At 45.6% G+C, this 16,222-nt stretch overlaps 1 protein-coding gene across 1 annotated transcript in view; it reads right to left on the bottom strand.

The window, feature by feature from the left end:
- The window catches only part of SMG1 (SMG1 nonsense mediated mRNA decay associated PI3K related kinase), an 86,399-nt gene extending 73,134 nt beyond the window's left edge, over positions 1-13,265 (bottom strand). Inside the window, exon 1 of the mRNA XM_061473317.1 lies at positions 12,987-13,265. Coding sequence (XP_061329301.1) covers positions 12,987-13,093 — 107 coding nt within the window. The 5' untranslated portion in view covers positions 13,094-13,265. The remainder of the gene's footprint in view (positions 1-12,986) is intronic.
- Positions 13,266-16,222: the final 2,957 nt, after the last annotated feature.

Consider the following 16,222-nt stretch of genomic DNA (forward strand, 5'->3'; position numbering starts at 1 on the left):
AGTTGGGATCTTGGAGCACAACATAATGTTAAGTCTAATAATTCTGCTATAGAATTCAAGAGCCTGAAGTTGGTGTGAGCTTCATCATTTGAAGTAGAATGAGCCCTTTAACAGAGCACATCTCTCTCTTCTTTCCATCATTGTATTTCCTAGACCACAGTTTGCACCACACTTTTGCCTGATTCCTTGTTGCACAGCTGTCCTTAGACCACAGCCCACACAGGCAACGCACACAGCAGTGTTACAATCCTTTAACCCAGAGGCCTTTTAACAAGCATGATCAGCCTTTCATTCAGCTAGAAAGTAATCGATAAGTGACATAAATTTATTGGTGTATTTCACATAAGTTCCTCTAAATTCTTATTTGAGATATTAATTAGATTGGTTTTAGCCTATGTTTTGTACTTAATCCTCTCTGTTCCTTGAACTTCATGTTCCTCAGTCTTGCAGATAGATACAGCAATCATTCAGAGTGAATAAAATTAACCTTGAAATAATCAGTAATCCACCAGGATAGCGCTTCATCATGGTACTTTTTCTTATTATTTCTGTTCACTGAATATAAAACTAGTCAGCGTTTTGCTCTCTCAGCCTGTTAATTCAGGTGTTTTTGTAAAACACTGACACTAGAAGCGGCCCTGCATTTATTCCATGTCTGATGTGCCTGTTAGTTAAACACCTACTCTCCAGATAAATGGAGTTTAGCTCCAAGCATGCAGGCCCAGTCCACCAGCCCCGTAATGACATGTTTGCAAGTCCACAAATCCTGGCTGTATACATTCACCAACGCACAGCTAAAGAACAAGCTAAGCGTTTAAATGCTGTGAAGAAAACCCATGATGAGACAAAAGAAGTGACACTGAGAAATGTAGTGGTACGAACCAGAGCTGCGCAGGTAATTGCAATTTGGGTGTAGGTACCCCTCTGAAATGTATTTGCATGTATGGTGTATATGTGCCTACACATGTATTTCTACAGATACTATCTGGATCATCATAACTGTTTTCCTTTAAATCTGGAATCCAAGTTGAAAAAAAGAACATCTAAGTTTGAATGAAATATATCCTTTTAATTTTGAATTTTATAAGGTTAAAAATGACACTGAAGTGAATTACAAACCAACCCATCTCTTCTAAGTTATATTGAGATTAATTGTTCAGGGTTGATTTTTGATGCGTTTCCCTCCTTTTATTGCTTATGGCCTGTGAATGTTTTGGATGCAGTGTGCTGGCTTCCTAATGCTGAGAGTACCTTGAGGGTGTGCCTCCTATGCTGGCGCAGCGCAGAGCTGTGCTGAACCAGCTGCAGTTCAGCACATGTAGAGGCCAAGTACATCATGGAGATGCATGTCAGCATCTTAAGGCAGTTTCACATGTAACTGATTTTTAAGATCACTGAAAAGAGAATGATTTGCATAAGTGACAGGTTATATGTGATTCCTTTTAGTTCCCCAAATTTGACTTCATTACAAATCATGTGCCTCAGCAAAATATGTAAATTTTATCTACATTTTTGTAAAATGCCTGAATTGATTAATTACCTCATTTTTTAAAATATATTTAGATTCTTTTAGTTGGGTTCAGCTGTTCCTATTACCTGATGAATATTTATTGCTGTGTGGCATTGAGGTGGTGATTTGGAGATTATCCAGCTACTTACAGATTTCTGTGTATGGGTGGGCTCTGATTTACCCTGGGAGGGTAATGGAGTTACTATCCCCATCTCAGTTCCCTCCTATGGCCTTCCAGCTGTAGAAGCTGAATGATAGTGTTTCTGTTCCTGAGTTACTGCAGGGTATAGACCGACATATTAATGCAAACTGGAATTGAGGATTATGCTAATATGTCAGACTGTGCACTGGAGTGGGGAAATAGGGCAGGGAGCTGGGAGCTTCAGCCTCAGCTACCATCTCAGCATGAACCACATCGCTCATGAGCAGGGCTGTAATTCCCACCTTGAACATGAAACTTCATTACTTTATAGGCTGGCCTATTTATTTCTAATTTTTGCCTGCTCACTTGCATCCACTTTGAAAGGGGTCTTCCCATGGAACTGAGTCCCTGTTGGACTGGGTTGCAGGGATTATTCTCCTATCTCAGGAGGAAGATGCTTTGATGTGCTTTCTGCCCACTGTTTTCTGCCTCTTCAGCCCAGCAGTGTCTGCTTTCCTGTGTACCAGCTGTTGTAAACCCCAAATGATAACTTCTTGTATGTCTTGGTTTTCTTAGTAAAGCTTGTAATTCTGTACTGCCCAGCACAGTTTTGTGTGCATGATGCCAGCACACTATTAGTTTCTTCCAGCCTGCTGTTGCCATCTCCACTGTTGGAATGCTGCTGCTTCTAACGCAACTGCCCCACTGCTCTCTAGGAGTCAAAGTGTTACCACTTGGCTGATGCAAAGTCAGGTACTACCCTGAGGAAGATGCCAACTTCATCTGCAGTATTAGGATGCTGTCAGTCTTAGGAACTGATTGAACCAAACCACAGATTCTCTCTCTATATCTCCACGCTGCTATATCTGCTGCATGGTACCCTCTCTCCTACCCTGCAGTGGTGGCCAAGAGCAGTTCTGTTTCCCTCTCTTTTGCACCATTATAGTTAGGCACTTTCCTTGGTTTCAACTGTTTTGCTTCAGATTGTATCCATGAAAGACCACCATACCCGTGTTCTCTGCCCTGATCCTCAAATTTCTGAGCTGTTTCTGCTCTTATACCAGCAAATTCAGTCCCTCTTGCTATTTGGAGACTTGTCTCTTAATAGTCTTATTGTAATTATGTCTCTTCAAAATAAATTATTATGAAATCCTTACTGAATCCAAAGCTACATTTCACCGACAGCATGCAATCGTTGATCTGAAGTGGTCTCTACCAGAGATAACAATGGCATGGGAACTTAGTAGAACACAAGCTGAAGAACTAGAGAAGAAGAGGGTTTGGGACCTGGAGAGCCAGGGCAGGCCTTTGGCTACCTCCCACATGCAAGGTTTGCCTCAGCTTCAAAATCGTCCCCACTGAAGATACCTTTTTACGCTCTGCCCTTAGAACTGTGTTGGGTTGGTCCAGAAGGTCTCAGCACCGACAGTCCCTGGCATAGCCAGGCTGGACAGTGCAGGTGAGAGGCCAAAAATTAAACAACACTCCTCGTTCTGAGCAGTGATTTTGAAATACACATTCCTCCTGGGGCACTGGGAGTTGCTAAATGAGTTCTGATAGTCTCCATAGCAATGGAAAAGCATACTAAGAAGAGAAACCACAGAGAAGATATATGCCAGAGATATGTCTCCTTGACAACAACCGAGGCATGGGACTGAGCTGCCTGGAGAAGCTAAAGCTGGATCCTCATGTCCTCCTCTTCTGAAGTGACTCAGGACGTCAGAAGGGGCAACTCTAAATAAAAGGAACAAGCACTAAGATGAGAATAAATGGAACCAGGAACATCAGGAATGAAACTACCACTGATTTACATGAACTGGAAATATATGTCTGGGCATATCAGTTCCTTTGCCTACCTATATGGATTATATATGAGTTTTATATACTCACATGCTGCAAAATCAAATATCCAAAAATGGCATACTGTAGACCATGCAGTGGTCTACCAGTCCTTCAGTTTCTCTGCCTTACAAGATACTCCTTAATAGCATGGCCAAGGGAGAAATTTCTTACAGGACCCCTGCCTTATTCAGCACACTAGGCAAATGATGCTTACTGAATTGGTGAGTCAATATTTTGTCTTTTCCTTGTAGTTCAATAGCTTGCCTCAGGCCTTCTTTATTTCATACTATACAAACGCATTCACCAAGACAGAATAAATTCCCTCATGAAAATTTCTGCAGCAGTTATTATAGCAGCAAGGTTAAATGCTACCAAACTGGAACAATGCTAAAAATACTAGCAAAAAATAATCTGCAATTACAAAGGCAAAAAGCAGGAATAAACGAGCCAAAACTGTTCTACAGCTGTGCCACTCACCAGCAAGCCTGCAGCACTCCAGTGGCCAACTAATCCAGCTGTTACTTTTGCTCTCATTTCCCTTTCTGTTTACCCAGATTTTGGTAAGTTTTTCCATCTCAAAGTACTGAAAGGTCCCTCTCACATCCCCTTTGCTGAGCCCTCAGCCTCTCCAAGGAGAGACCGAATTGGCTCTGTGCTCTGTAAAGGAATTATGATGCTTGGGTGGGTCTAAAAATATATAATTAATAAGTAATACCAAAACAAACAGGGCATCATTCAACTTAGAGCTGAGTTCTCTCAGTGAACTTTGGCACTGAGAGCAGATACTGCTGTACAGATTTGGGATTATAATTTAAAAACAAAGTGTAGGGCCCTGGTTTATTTTTCAGTCAGGTGCTGAGTATTAAGCAAAGTCCATACCATGGTTTATTGTGTATGGTGAAGATAAAGCATGGTAATTTTCAGGCACAGAGGGTACTGCAAAGCAGGAAGTTCTGTCACTTTTGTATTAAATAAAAATCATAGCTGAGTTGGTTGAGATTTTAATGAAATTAAACCCCATTGTTTTCTCCATCTTGCTTATAGTGAAAGGAAGTAATTGGTCTTTGATTGTTTAGGCAATTTAAATTTGATTCCATTTTTACTCCCTACTTCAGTTAATAGCTGAAAGATGCAAATCTGCCTGGACAGTTGAATAGCTCATGCCGTGTTCCTCCTCTCTCCCTCAAAACCGATTCTTCCCAGCCTTGGAGTTTTCAGCATTTCTTGGAAACCAGGAGGAGTGATGAATTCGCATCAGTGTTGGCAAAGGCTGATTTACCATTTGATACCTGCAATCAGCTTAAAAAAAGTAAAGAAAAAGAAGAAAAAAGGGAAACCATGGGCCCAGCAGGCTCTAGTCTGGAAGTGAGAGGTTCCCAAGACAGGAGGCTTCCCTTAGGTCAAGTGCTGCTGAATCCTGGTAGGTCATCTGGACCACAGTTTGCCCCTTGTAAGAGGGAAAAGGCCACCAAGGCATGAGGATGAGTTCATTGGGAGCTGGGGCTCACACTACAGATGCAACTGCTGATACAGTGTGAAGTACAATCACATCAACTTTGGGCTCATCCAACACATCCTCTGCTGGTAATTGTAATTTCCTTTTATATTTATAAATATCTTTTTCATTTTCTACAGAAAAAAAAAGTGGATTTGCTTTGTAGTTAGCTCAAAACTGCACACACTGCCCCGGCTCCCTGAGGAAGTTTTTCTTCCAGAGGCCATGATGTCATCAGTGACTTGGACCTGGCTATCCTGGACACCATGTGCAGATCTTTGTGTGCCAAATGAGAAAGAACAATGGCGAAATATTTCTCGGACTGCCAGCAAGACAGACTGTGTCGCGCGAGGTGCCTGCCTGCGAAGCCAATTAAATACACAGCACCTGAGAGCTTCAAACTGCGTTCAGCATGAGAGCATAAACCCGGCAAATGGGCAAGTCCCAGAAAGGACAACACATCATAAAAATAAGAGGGATTTCCTTAATGCCTTTTATCCGTGTGTGCAAAGCTGACAGTCTTCATAAGTCCTGGGATAGATCTTGTTCACGTTGTGTGAGTAATACCATTTGTCTCGTGGCCAGAGACGACTCCATGTCTGCTTCAATTTAACCTTGCAGTGCTCCAACAAGGGATTTCTTTCACTGTTACTGCAATGCAGCCACCTCTGGAGCAAGGAGCAGTAGCCTGAAATACAGCTCAAGGATTCCTCCTAGCAAACGCACCTTTATCATTCCAGGCAATGGGGGTTGCTCAGATGCTTCAGAGGTCAAATATTCCCCTTGAAGTTAGGGATATCTATGCAAAAAGATCTCTATGGCCCTGTCTGATACAGCGACAGGGGTTGAATGTCAGCTTGACTTCAGCTAGCTAAAGGTAAGCAGGACCAAGAGGGTGTAGGTCAGGAACACTAACATAAGCCCACAGAAATTGCCTTTTCTCCTTACTTTCTTATTCAGAGTTGGTTTTCCTTTAATTGAAAGAGTAGATATAAAAATAGAACACTAAACAAATCAACAATGAACTCGGCAATAAAGAAAGCTTTCATAAATATCCCAACCTCCAGTTTTGTAAGGATACTCATTCTGTACCAGATGGGGCAAGTATAACAGTAGCATTAAATGCCACTCAGGATATTATTAAACTGTCACATAAGAGAGGAAATTGGAATACAATTGCTATGAATGCTGTTAGGCCACAGAAAGATATCAGCCACATGTGGAAAGATTTTCACTTATGATCAAGGCCTGTGGTAAGAGAGGGAGAGCACGCACAGCTTTTTACTTAGCAAAGTGAAGGAATTGCACAGGATTTTTAGCCAAAGGAACATCCCCTCCCTGGAAGTCAGGCTTTCCCCTGTAGGATCCCCTAACAGGGAATTTGTCCCCATACCTCTTAAAACAAGTCCTTCACTCTTCTGAATGACATCTCCATAAATTCCTTTAATATATATCAGATGTATTTTTTACTCTAAGCTGAAACAAAATCATAGTGCTGAAGTGCTGTACTTGAGCTCCCTCATACTGTCTTGGCTGCATCCATTTGAAACACAGCTGGATCCAGATTCTGGAAATTGTTCAGGTCTTTCTAAAAAGCCTAGCTAAAAGCCTTGGAGCAGACATCTCTTGTCCAACATGTGCAGTTTCTAGTCTGAGGACATGCCCTGTCACAGAAAGAGTACAAGCTTGAATAGCTTATGGTGAGCTGTTGAGAAATGTGAAATAAAAAATAGAGTAGGAAAGCAAATGGGCAGAAGCAAGTGAATACACTGCCTGTCAAATGCAGAAGTGTTTTTCAAAGTCATGGTAGCTGAAAGTAAAAAAAAAAAACATGTATTTTTTAGAGATGCAATCAACGAAGTCCCTACCTGGCACAAATTTATTGCAGCAGTGAAACGACCAAAGGGTTGAAGCAGGCACAGGGGATGACTTTTGACAGATAAGAATTTCTCCTTCTCCTCCAGGAAAGACAGACCAGCAGCACTGCACACCCCAAGGACTGCTCCTCATGCTGGAGGCTTTCAGCACTGACCAGCCTGGGGACCATACTCCTATTGAATTACATTAATTCAGCATCCCTACCATGTATTTGTCACCTTCCCTTATCCAATTCTAGCTCTTGCTCTAGGACATGGTCCTCTGTTCCCAGCTCATGACCCACAGCTGAGACTCAGGGTCGATAGAGGTGGGACTGGTGTTATAATGATGCCAGGTGCCCCTCTGTCTGGAGGAGGTGGGCTGAGAATAATCAGGATTAATTAAGCAGAAAAATGTATTTAAGATGTCTAGGAAAGTTCAGAAGAAAATGGCTGTGCTATTATTCTATCTATCTCTTTTAGAAACCTTTCCTGACTCACTATGTTTCTATGGGTTTAAAAACCAAGTCCTCCTTTTTCACCTCCTAAAACACCTCCTCGGTACCTTTTGTGGGGTGGCAGGGAATAAGAACTGAAAGATCCCTCTGATGGGAGGAGGAGATAAGAGTTATCAGAGTTCACCTGACTGCCTTCTGCTGGGCAGACTGTAAAATCACATCTCTTTACACAACCCGTTCTTGTAAAGCACAGTACCAATATCCTGCAATACGTACATGTCATGAAGGAAGAGCAGGACAGGAGGGTGGAGACCTCAGCACCAGGTGTCTTCTAGGTGACACAGTCATGTCCCTGTGTGCACCCTGCCCAGGGTGGCACAGTGCTGGTCTATGCTGACACACAAAACGTGGCCACTGGCAGAGAGTAAAAGGAAAAAAACAGTGATGAAACCATTAACCAACTTCCTTTGGTTCTGGAGTCGAGGCAAAGTTACATCGTACCTCTGCTGTCACAGTTTTGTGTCCCTGCTGTCACCCCAGCACACAGCACATTTGCCCCAGCTCCTCCATCCGGACTTCAGCTTGTGAGTGCAAGACCTGAGCCCACAGTTTTCCCCAATCCACAGAGAAAGCCAGGAGCTGGAAGGGCACTGAAACATCCCAGCCCACACATGCAGGGATATCACATCCCACTGCCCATCAGCTGAGAAGGTGTGAAACAGTGGTGCTGGCAGGGTTTGGACAGGGGCAGAGAAGTCCTGCACTCTCCCCTCTAGCCCTCTGTCCCACAGCCTGTGCATACAGAGGGGGAGCACAGGGGGCTTTCAAGGAACGAGTTTCTATCTATCAGGACCTGTATGCCAGATCCTAAACTCTCATCTAAGAAGAGCTCATCACTTCAACCTCCCCTCCCCTTTTTCTTGTCTCCCTGTCTTCCCTCACCGGCTTTTCCTTACTCTCTCCACCACTGTCTCCTCCTTCACACAGCCTCAACCACACAAATCAAGACTTCGTTTGATTTAGACCTTTTCCTGCTTTGTGTTTTTCTCATCTCCCCTTTATTCTTGCTCCTTTCCTTTTCCCCTCTCACTCAGATACTGCTCCCTGGTTTTGTTCCTGGGTGCAGTCCATGACCCTATAGGTTACAGACATTAGGCAAACACATTTCTAGAAACATCTCCAGTGACTGAAAGCAACAAGTGGTCAACAGTGTGGGAAAAGCTTGCCGTGTACGAGCAGGGTCATCTGCTAGTTGCCACCCACAGGTACTATTACAGACCAAGGTGGTGATCCCAAACCTGAATTCGGGTTTCTTATGATGTCAGGAAGTCTGGATGAGGCTGTCACCGCATCGCGCTATGTGGGGTAGATCTCAGTACCTCTGTGGGGCGCTGGGGTCCCCATGATCCCTCCTCCTGCCTGCAGTGGCACAGAGCCGCGACTCCTTCAGCCATGCCAGTGCAATTCTTACTATCATCAGCAGATGGCCAAGTGTTACCACACATTCATAACATTTACCTCAAAAAGGCGACATAATTGGGTAGAAAACGTCTTTCCTTGCCAGAAGCATTTATTTATAAAATGGCATATGTACATTTGGCATTTACCTTTCTATATGCAATATTACCAAATGTGTGACAAATGTTAACACTCCTTTCCCACTCTTGACACGCTTGCCGAAGTAAAAAGCATCAAGCAAACAAGTAGTAGGATAAAGCTCTGCCCTAAACCACCTAAATAGTATTTCTTACCTCAAATTCGATTTACAATGAAGAAGAAGAACCCAAGGCCTAGACCCGGCTGCAGTGAAGCCAGTGCCCACAGCAGCTGGCAGCAGGTGGCAGAGTGAAGGCACTGTCACACCTAGCGAGAGGCAACTGGAATTCGAATGCAGAAAGTGTTTCATTAAAAGTGTTCAGAGGCCTGGTGAGGGCTGGTTCTGCAGCCACACGGGTTTATGGCTTTAGCTGTTTTGAAGCAAAGCCCACGGATCTGCTCTCATGCTGCCTCACCTGGGCGAAGGAGCTTCAGCTCCATGCTGTAATGTTGCATAGTGTCTGAAAGTGATCGATACAGGCACAAGCGCTGACATGACTAAAAGCAAAAAGCCAAGGAATAACCTTTCCAGCATCACCTCGGGGCATGCCTGTGCAGGCAGTTGGGTGCGCACTGGGTTGATTCAGCCAGGACACGTGCCAGACAGTGGAAATGAGACAGCTGTATTTGCAGAGGAACAGGAGCACAGGCACTGCGGTACTTGATTCTCCATTGCCTTTTTGGGACCGTGACAGAAACACACACCTGCATTTTGCTGCTTGACCAAGGACTGGTCAGGAAAAAACAGCTTAGTAACTGGCTCTACATTCTTCACTGTACATAGGTTAAAGAGGAACAAGTGAGAGGAAACAGCTCCGTCACTCAAGCATGCTCTAAGAGAACAGTTTTTCTGTAACGCTGAGTTTACAGTAGCTCAGGAATTGCCATTTAATCTTTAAGTGATTAAAGATTACTCTAGGGTGCCAACCATAGCCAGACCGAAACACCTCCTCTCTTGTGCAGTACTGTATGTTACTTTTCCTCAAACTGTTTGATCTCTGTTCCAGCTTGCCAGCTATCTGGGTACTAGCACAGGCCACCAGGAAGGCCTTTGGTGTCACTATCACTGTCAGGAAGGACAAGACTGCCCCATTCCCATATATAGCTTAATTGGCTGACATTCATCACAAGTGGTGGCCCACAGCTCTCGGTTGCATGAAGGATGTAGGAGGGCTTTCTAAAAATGCATGATCTGTGAATCAAGCTAGCAGAGAAGGCTGAAATCATACTTGAATGCTGCCTTTTATGCTAAATCAGTAGGACTACAGGTATGCATGCAAGGTGTTCATGCTGGGATCCAGTGCTCCCACCTCTTATCCCTACCCACTGCCTAGGAGAGGTGGAGATGCTCCAGATGAGATCCTGGGCATAATACACACAGTAGCATAACCTACCCTGGATTAAACAGGGGGTGATATCCAGAGATCACTTCCCTTGAGTAGGAATTTGATCCCTGGTTTGAACGCTGCAGGATTTCTCCTGACAGCTTTTGACATGCAACAGAAACCCTCTCTTGCCAGCAGCATTCATGCCCTGGTGCCTGATGGAGACCTTCTGTCTCGCAAACAGTGTTACTCCTGAAACAACACCTGTCCTTGCAATGGCATGGTCCTCCCAGGCAGTGGGTTATTGAGGAGATCCCAGACCTCCGTTCCCCTTCCCAATACCTCCTTTGCCCGTGCTCAGAGACCTGTGGCTCTGCATCACCACTCTCCAGCTTGGATGCACTAGACATATCTAGTCATACATGGTGAGGAGATGCACATGCAGGAACCAGGAGCTACAGTATGTCCCTGAAGGTCCTGGGCAGACAGGAATAGGATGGGTCCCAGTAGGCACACACAGCCTCAGCCTGATTTTTCAGGTTTATCAGATTATGCCCAATTTTCCACTTTGTGCAATCTCCAGTTTTGCTCCATATCCACATGCAAGCTTTTGACCACTCTTCGGGGATATTATTTGCACTATCCTGGAATTTGCATAGGATTAAAGGTGGGAATGAAGAGCTGCTGAAGAAGTTCTTGATCTACACTGCTCCCAAAAAGAGCACACTGAGGGCCAGACCGTGGTCAAGGATGCCATTAAGGTGGTGGATGTCTCTTTCTGCCCATCCACAAAAGCCCCTGTCTTTGCCACCTGGTCCCCAAGGCCTGTCTGTCCCTTTATGTAGGCTCCTTAGAGCAGACCCTTGGCTGAGCCATGCTGACTGTCCCTCTGCACAGTGGCCATCCCAGAGGCACTGTCCAACACTACCACTGAGCAAGACCATCCCTGAACAGATGCTGAAGGACAACTTTGCTGTCTAAATAACATTTTGTAGTAGCTCCTAGGAGAGCTGCAATGCTCTGACTTTGGGAGGCTGCAGTGGTCTCCATTTGCAGACATCACTTTGCCATCAGCTGGGACATGCTTACAGTTGTGCACTAGCTTCGGCTCCTGCCATTTTGGGAACCAGTCCCTTAAAGTGCTGTTTGTGTACTGTATTTGTACCTACAGTAATTCATTTCAGGATTTTCCAGCTTTAAAAGGAGCCTATCAGTGCATGGAGACTTTTTTCCTTCAGCTTAATGTATTTATAAAGTTACCTGTGGCTCAGCAATCTGATTCAATCAAATTAAGCAGATATAGTTTAAGTACTAAACTTTTCCATTTGAGAAAATAACTTCTTTTGTCTTCCAAGAGCCCTGATTCTGACTGAGTGTATCGCTGACTTAACGACAAACATAATTCCACCAGTGATCCTGGTAGGCAGTTTTAGAAACATGCGATTCTATATATATGTCAGAGAAAACAGATCATCTGAAAGTAAAAAGGCTCACTGAAGAATAAACAAAGCATCGGGGCAATCTTTTGTGCACCATGTTTTCTTGGCTGCAGGTTGCCAAGTGCCACAGAGGCATAGTTTGAACCTGAATCCCATTTTTGATGCCTGTTCCCAAACAGAGCAAACCCAGAGGGAAGGGGTCTGGTGTGCCAGAGGGATGAGCCCAGGACAGCATGCAGGCAGCCCCCCGAGGCCAGTGTGGGTTGTCACTACTGTACACAGGGGAGATCTGCCTTTGGGGCCGAAACCCCTTGTCTCCAGCCCCATGGACCCGAGAGCTGCCAGGGTTTTGAGCAGCCACCGTGTGGAAGCTGCAAGGTAATCTCTGCACGTGTGCATTAATAACTGCCTTCTCCTATCCAAATCACGCCTCGCCAGGCGCTGCTAAGCAACTAAACCCTGGTGAGGAGGCACTTTTGAGATAATGCTAAAAATAGTCCCCAGCAGGCGAGACGGAGCGAGCAGCCGTAGCGGTGACATCACGTTTCTTACTGCTGCCCTCCCTGCCATCATTCACAGCCTTCCGTGGCCAGGTCAGCTCCTCTGGGTCTCCCCAGGGATCATCATCACAGCAGGGATCACACTGCTGGTGGTCCCCAATGTGCTGCCTTTGTGTGGCCAGCCCCAGACTGTGCCCAAAGCTGGGGGCAGCCCCTGCCCAGCAGCATCCCTGGCCGTCAGCCCTCTGGGGAGGCTGCAGGGCATTGGGATGGCCTTCCCCTGCTGTGCCATTGCTGGATCCTCATCCGACATAGAAGGGAATGGAAAGAAGCCCCTGAGCAAATCTGGTGTTAAAAGGAGAGATTTGATTAAACTGACAAAGTCATGCACACAATTGGAAATGACAACAGCTACAACTCTGGTGTCAATGAGAGGCAGAATATGCATGCCCCTCTCTTTCCAGTCTGTTCTTAACAATTGAAATCACTTCTGTAGCTTGTCCGTACTAAACTCAGTTTGTATCTATCTTTACACAGGGATGGAAGAGGATATAAGCCAAAACACAAGAAAAGGTGTCCATATCCTTTGTGCAGCAATGTTTCCAAGTCCATAAGAGAAAGGAATGATAGTCCCGTTAGCCACATCAAGGAAATTTTCAGGTTGAAAAGAGCCCCCTGACTCCCTTTCCCCAGGGATATTTTGGCCCACGTCTGCTCATGCAGAGCCCCATGCTGACCATCCCGGGTTCCAGCAGGGCTGGGGTGGGATGGAGGGTGCCTGCTCTCCCTGAGAGCTGTGGGCAGGGAGGGGTGTGTTACTCACAGGTCTTGAACAACAGCCTCCTCCACCTCCTTGCAACACCAACCACAGGAACAGGAAAGTCCAGGCAGACGCACATGTAAGGATGGCTGTTGCTTTAGATACTGCATCCAACAGTTGTGCTTTGCTCTTCAAAATACCTCTTTCTTTCAAAAGAGTAGCCCAAGACCACAGGGAACTGATAAACAAAGCTGCTTGAGTAGAAAAACAGCAGCAAGAGCCCCCCTCTTCAAATCAGCAGAGAAGCAACCCAGCAATCAGCAGGGCTCCATGACACCCACATAGGGACGCCTGTGGAGACCGGGATAACCTTAACTCAGTGTCTCTGGTAACCCAGGCAAGCACCCTTAGCATACTTTCTCCTACCTCATCTCTTCTTCTGGTTTCGAGCAGCATAAAGCCCTTGGTACCAAACTTGCAAACCTCCTCATCAGATCCCACAGCACTTCCCTTGGAGGTACCTGTAATAGCGTTTCCTCTTAAGCGGCTGTTAACGACCCCAGGGGTGCAGCTTTCACATCAGGTGATGGGTTTCCACATGCAGCCCACACACATGATGTAGGTCTGCTCCTTTGGTTACCCTAAATAAGCCCCAGTGAGAAGGCAGCGAGGTCTGAAGAGCAGCAGGCAGCTCTCAGCCTCTCCTGGCCAGTACTCACTCTTTCCAGGGCTTTCCTTCCTGCACACATAAACGTACTCAAGTGGAGAAAGAGCAGAGCTAGAAACCAAAGTGTCAAGTTTGCTGCAGAGGAAATGGCCTCTCTGCAGCTGGGGAGAGGGCCATAAATCTCCCAACAAGCGTAAGCAGGGACGTGGGTGTGCACATATGTCTTCCAAATACCAATGTCGTTTTCAGTGGGAGTAGAAGCTAATTGATCTTTAACATGCAGCACTTAATTTCAATGCCTTTTATACATCAACACTACTAGTGAAACAAATACCAGATTTTACTAAAATGAGTATGTGTCAACACATTGATGACTCACATGCCCAGATGCAAAGGGAGACTCTGAATTACTTAGAAGGATTCTGCTTCAGCTCTTTTTAGACAGCAGCGATAGAAATACCCCAGTTGGAAATCCTGGTGCGTCCTGGGTCTTTCTTGCCCTTAAGCTAAGGTCTTCGTGCATTTGGAAAGAGACTTCCAAGTGATAAATACTGGACATGTCGGCTGCACACGTGGCATTGAAAACATCAAGGAAGCAGCCACCCCTAAACCTTTCTACAGGCCCAGATGGAAAGGGTTCAGCTAAAATTGGAAGCCTGTGAACATCTGACAGCAGGTTTTTCATTAACCTTCCCAGGTCACCCTGGAAGCCTGAAGCGTGATGAAGCATGATGGCAATGTGACAGTGTGGTGAGTGTGGGGAAAGTGGAGGTGCCCTGAGGCCCATGGATGCCCAGCCCGTGGTTGCACAGCTCCACATATACTTGCTGATGCTCTTTATGTCTTTCTTGGACTAAATTATCATTAAAGAGCTGAGGGTTTGATACCTCACAACTGTGAAGTATAAAGAAAGACCTTTAGAGATATCTTGCACCATAAACGTACTTGCCTGTGCTGGTCTACATCTAAGTGATAAATGAAGCCCAAGACGCTTGAAAGAGGTTCTTAATCTTTGAAAAGCAAACCAAAGCCAATAATCCTTTGTAGTTTTATTATCCCATCTATCCAATTTCTTTTGCTCTGCTTCCAAAAGCCTTTGTGGCAGATGCGCCGTCTCCAGATCCCAGCCCAGCAAGGTTTGCTGGTGAAGTTCATTGCACAGCACTGCAGGCAGAGGCACTGGCACTGAGGAGAAATGGGGTGAGGAGAGGGCTGTGGAGGGACAGCCTCAGATTCAGCAGGAGGTGCCTGGACCCTCAAAGCATCTCTCTTCCTAACTGCAGTCGCCTGCTGCTGCAAAGACTCACCCATGCACCACAGCCAGCAGCAGGGTTCAGTTTCTCCTGTAGGAGTGTAAATGCTCTTTTCCAGGAGCTATTACAGTCCCAAGCCACCTCTGAATTGTCTGAGCACCAGTAACACTCAGCAAAACCTGCAGCACTTCTGGATTTTCTGGTTTCTGTTCCAAAACACCTTTCCCTGCCATGGCCCTGGCTCATCCCAGGTAGCCAGAAGGCTACTTCTGGTCTACTTTACTATCACTGTTTCAAGGAATACAGGAAGAGATTCAAGCTCTCAATTTATGAGATGCTTTAAAAAAAGCCTCAAATCAGCCTGGGCCTCTGCATTCTCGCCAAGGTTTCCGTACCAAACTAGCCCCCAACCTCAGCAGGTTTACAAGCCTTCTTCCTCAAGGCCAATTCTGACAAAAGCTCAGATCTAAACCAGAAAACTCAGGTTGACCTTAAGCTTCTACTGGGTACAGCTCCACAAACCATCTCTCATCTCCTGAGAAATCTCCTTGCAGAGCATTGGTGGTTCTTGCAAGTCCCAGGCATCCACCCAAACCTACAGCTATCCACAGCTCTCTGTGGACCTAAACCCAGCTAACAAAGACCTACCACCATCACAACCCCACAGTGAGGTGGGAGGATGCCACAAAACCAAGAGCCTGTTACTGTGCTTTATGTTCCACCATGAAGTCTCTTCAATAATGTTTTTATGGCTCCATCGATCTTGCTTAAACTTCAGCACAAATAAATTGCAGCATATTCACAGGCCCAACACAGTGCTCTGACTCACCCAGTCCTGGCAGACATCATATATTAAATTGATTTTGGAATGTATTCCAAAGAAATGTTTTCAGCTTCTTCAGCTAACTCCCTGTGTTAGGAAAAGCAGTGCAAGATATACCCACTGCATGTCCCTGTGGGTCAGGTTGTAGTATTTAATATTGCAATGAACTCCCTCCCTCTCCCCTGCTCTGACTTGGACTTATCCAGTCTGGAGTCCCTTAGGGAGCATCTGCTCCAAGTGAAGCCTTATTTATGGGCCAAGGTCTCTTCAGGGGTATACCTGCTGCAGCACAGGCTTATCCACAGCCACAGGTGGTGGATAAACACCTTATTTTGAGGTGTAGCTGTTCCAGCATGGAGTTATCCATGAGCCATAATGCTCAGAGATATACCTGCTCCAGTGGGACCTTACCTACAGCCACAGTCCCTTCAGAAGTAAGCCTGCTCCAGCATAGCCTTATCCATGGCTGCAGTCCCTCCAGGGGTGCCCTGCTCTGTTGCAGGGTTATCCATGGCGCAACGTTTCGAGGTGCTCCAACATGACCTCGTGCACAGAC

The sequence above is a fragment of the Pezoporus flaviventris genome, unplaced genomic scaffold (assembly GCF_033815535.1).
Source record: "Pezoporus flaviventris isolate CSIRO_AGI_PZ_B2104156 unplaced genomic scaffold, CSIRO_AGI_Pfla_v1 ptg000078l, whole genome shotgun sequence".
Lineage (NCBI taxonomy): Eukaryota > Metazoa > Chordata > Aves > Psittaciformes > Psittacidae > Pezoporus > Pezoporus flaviventris.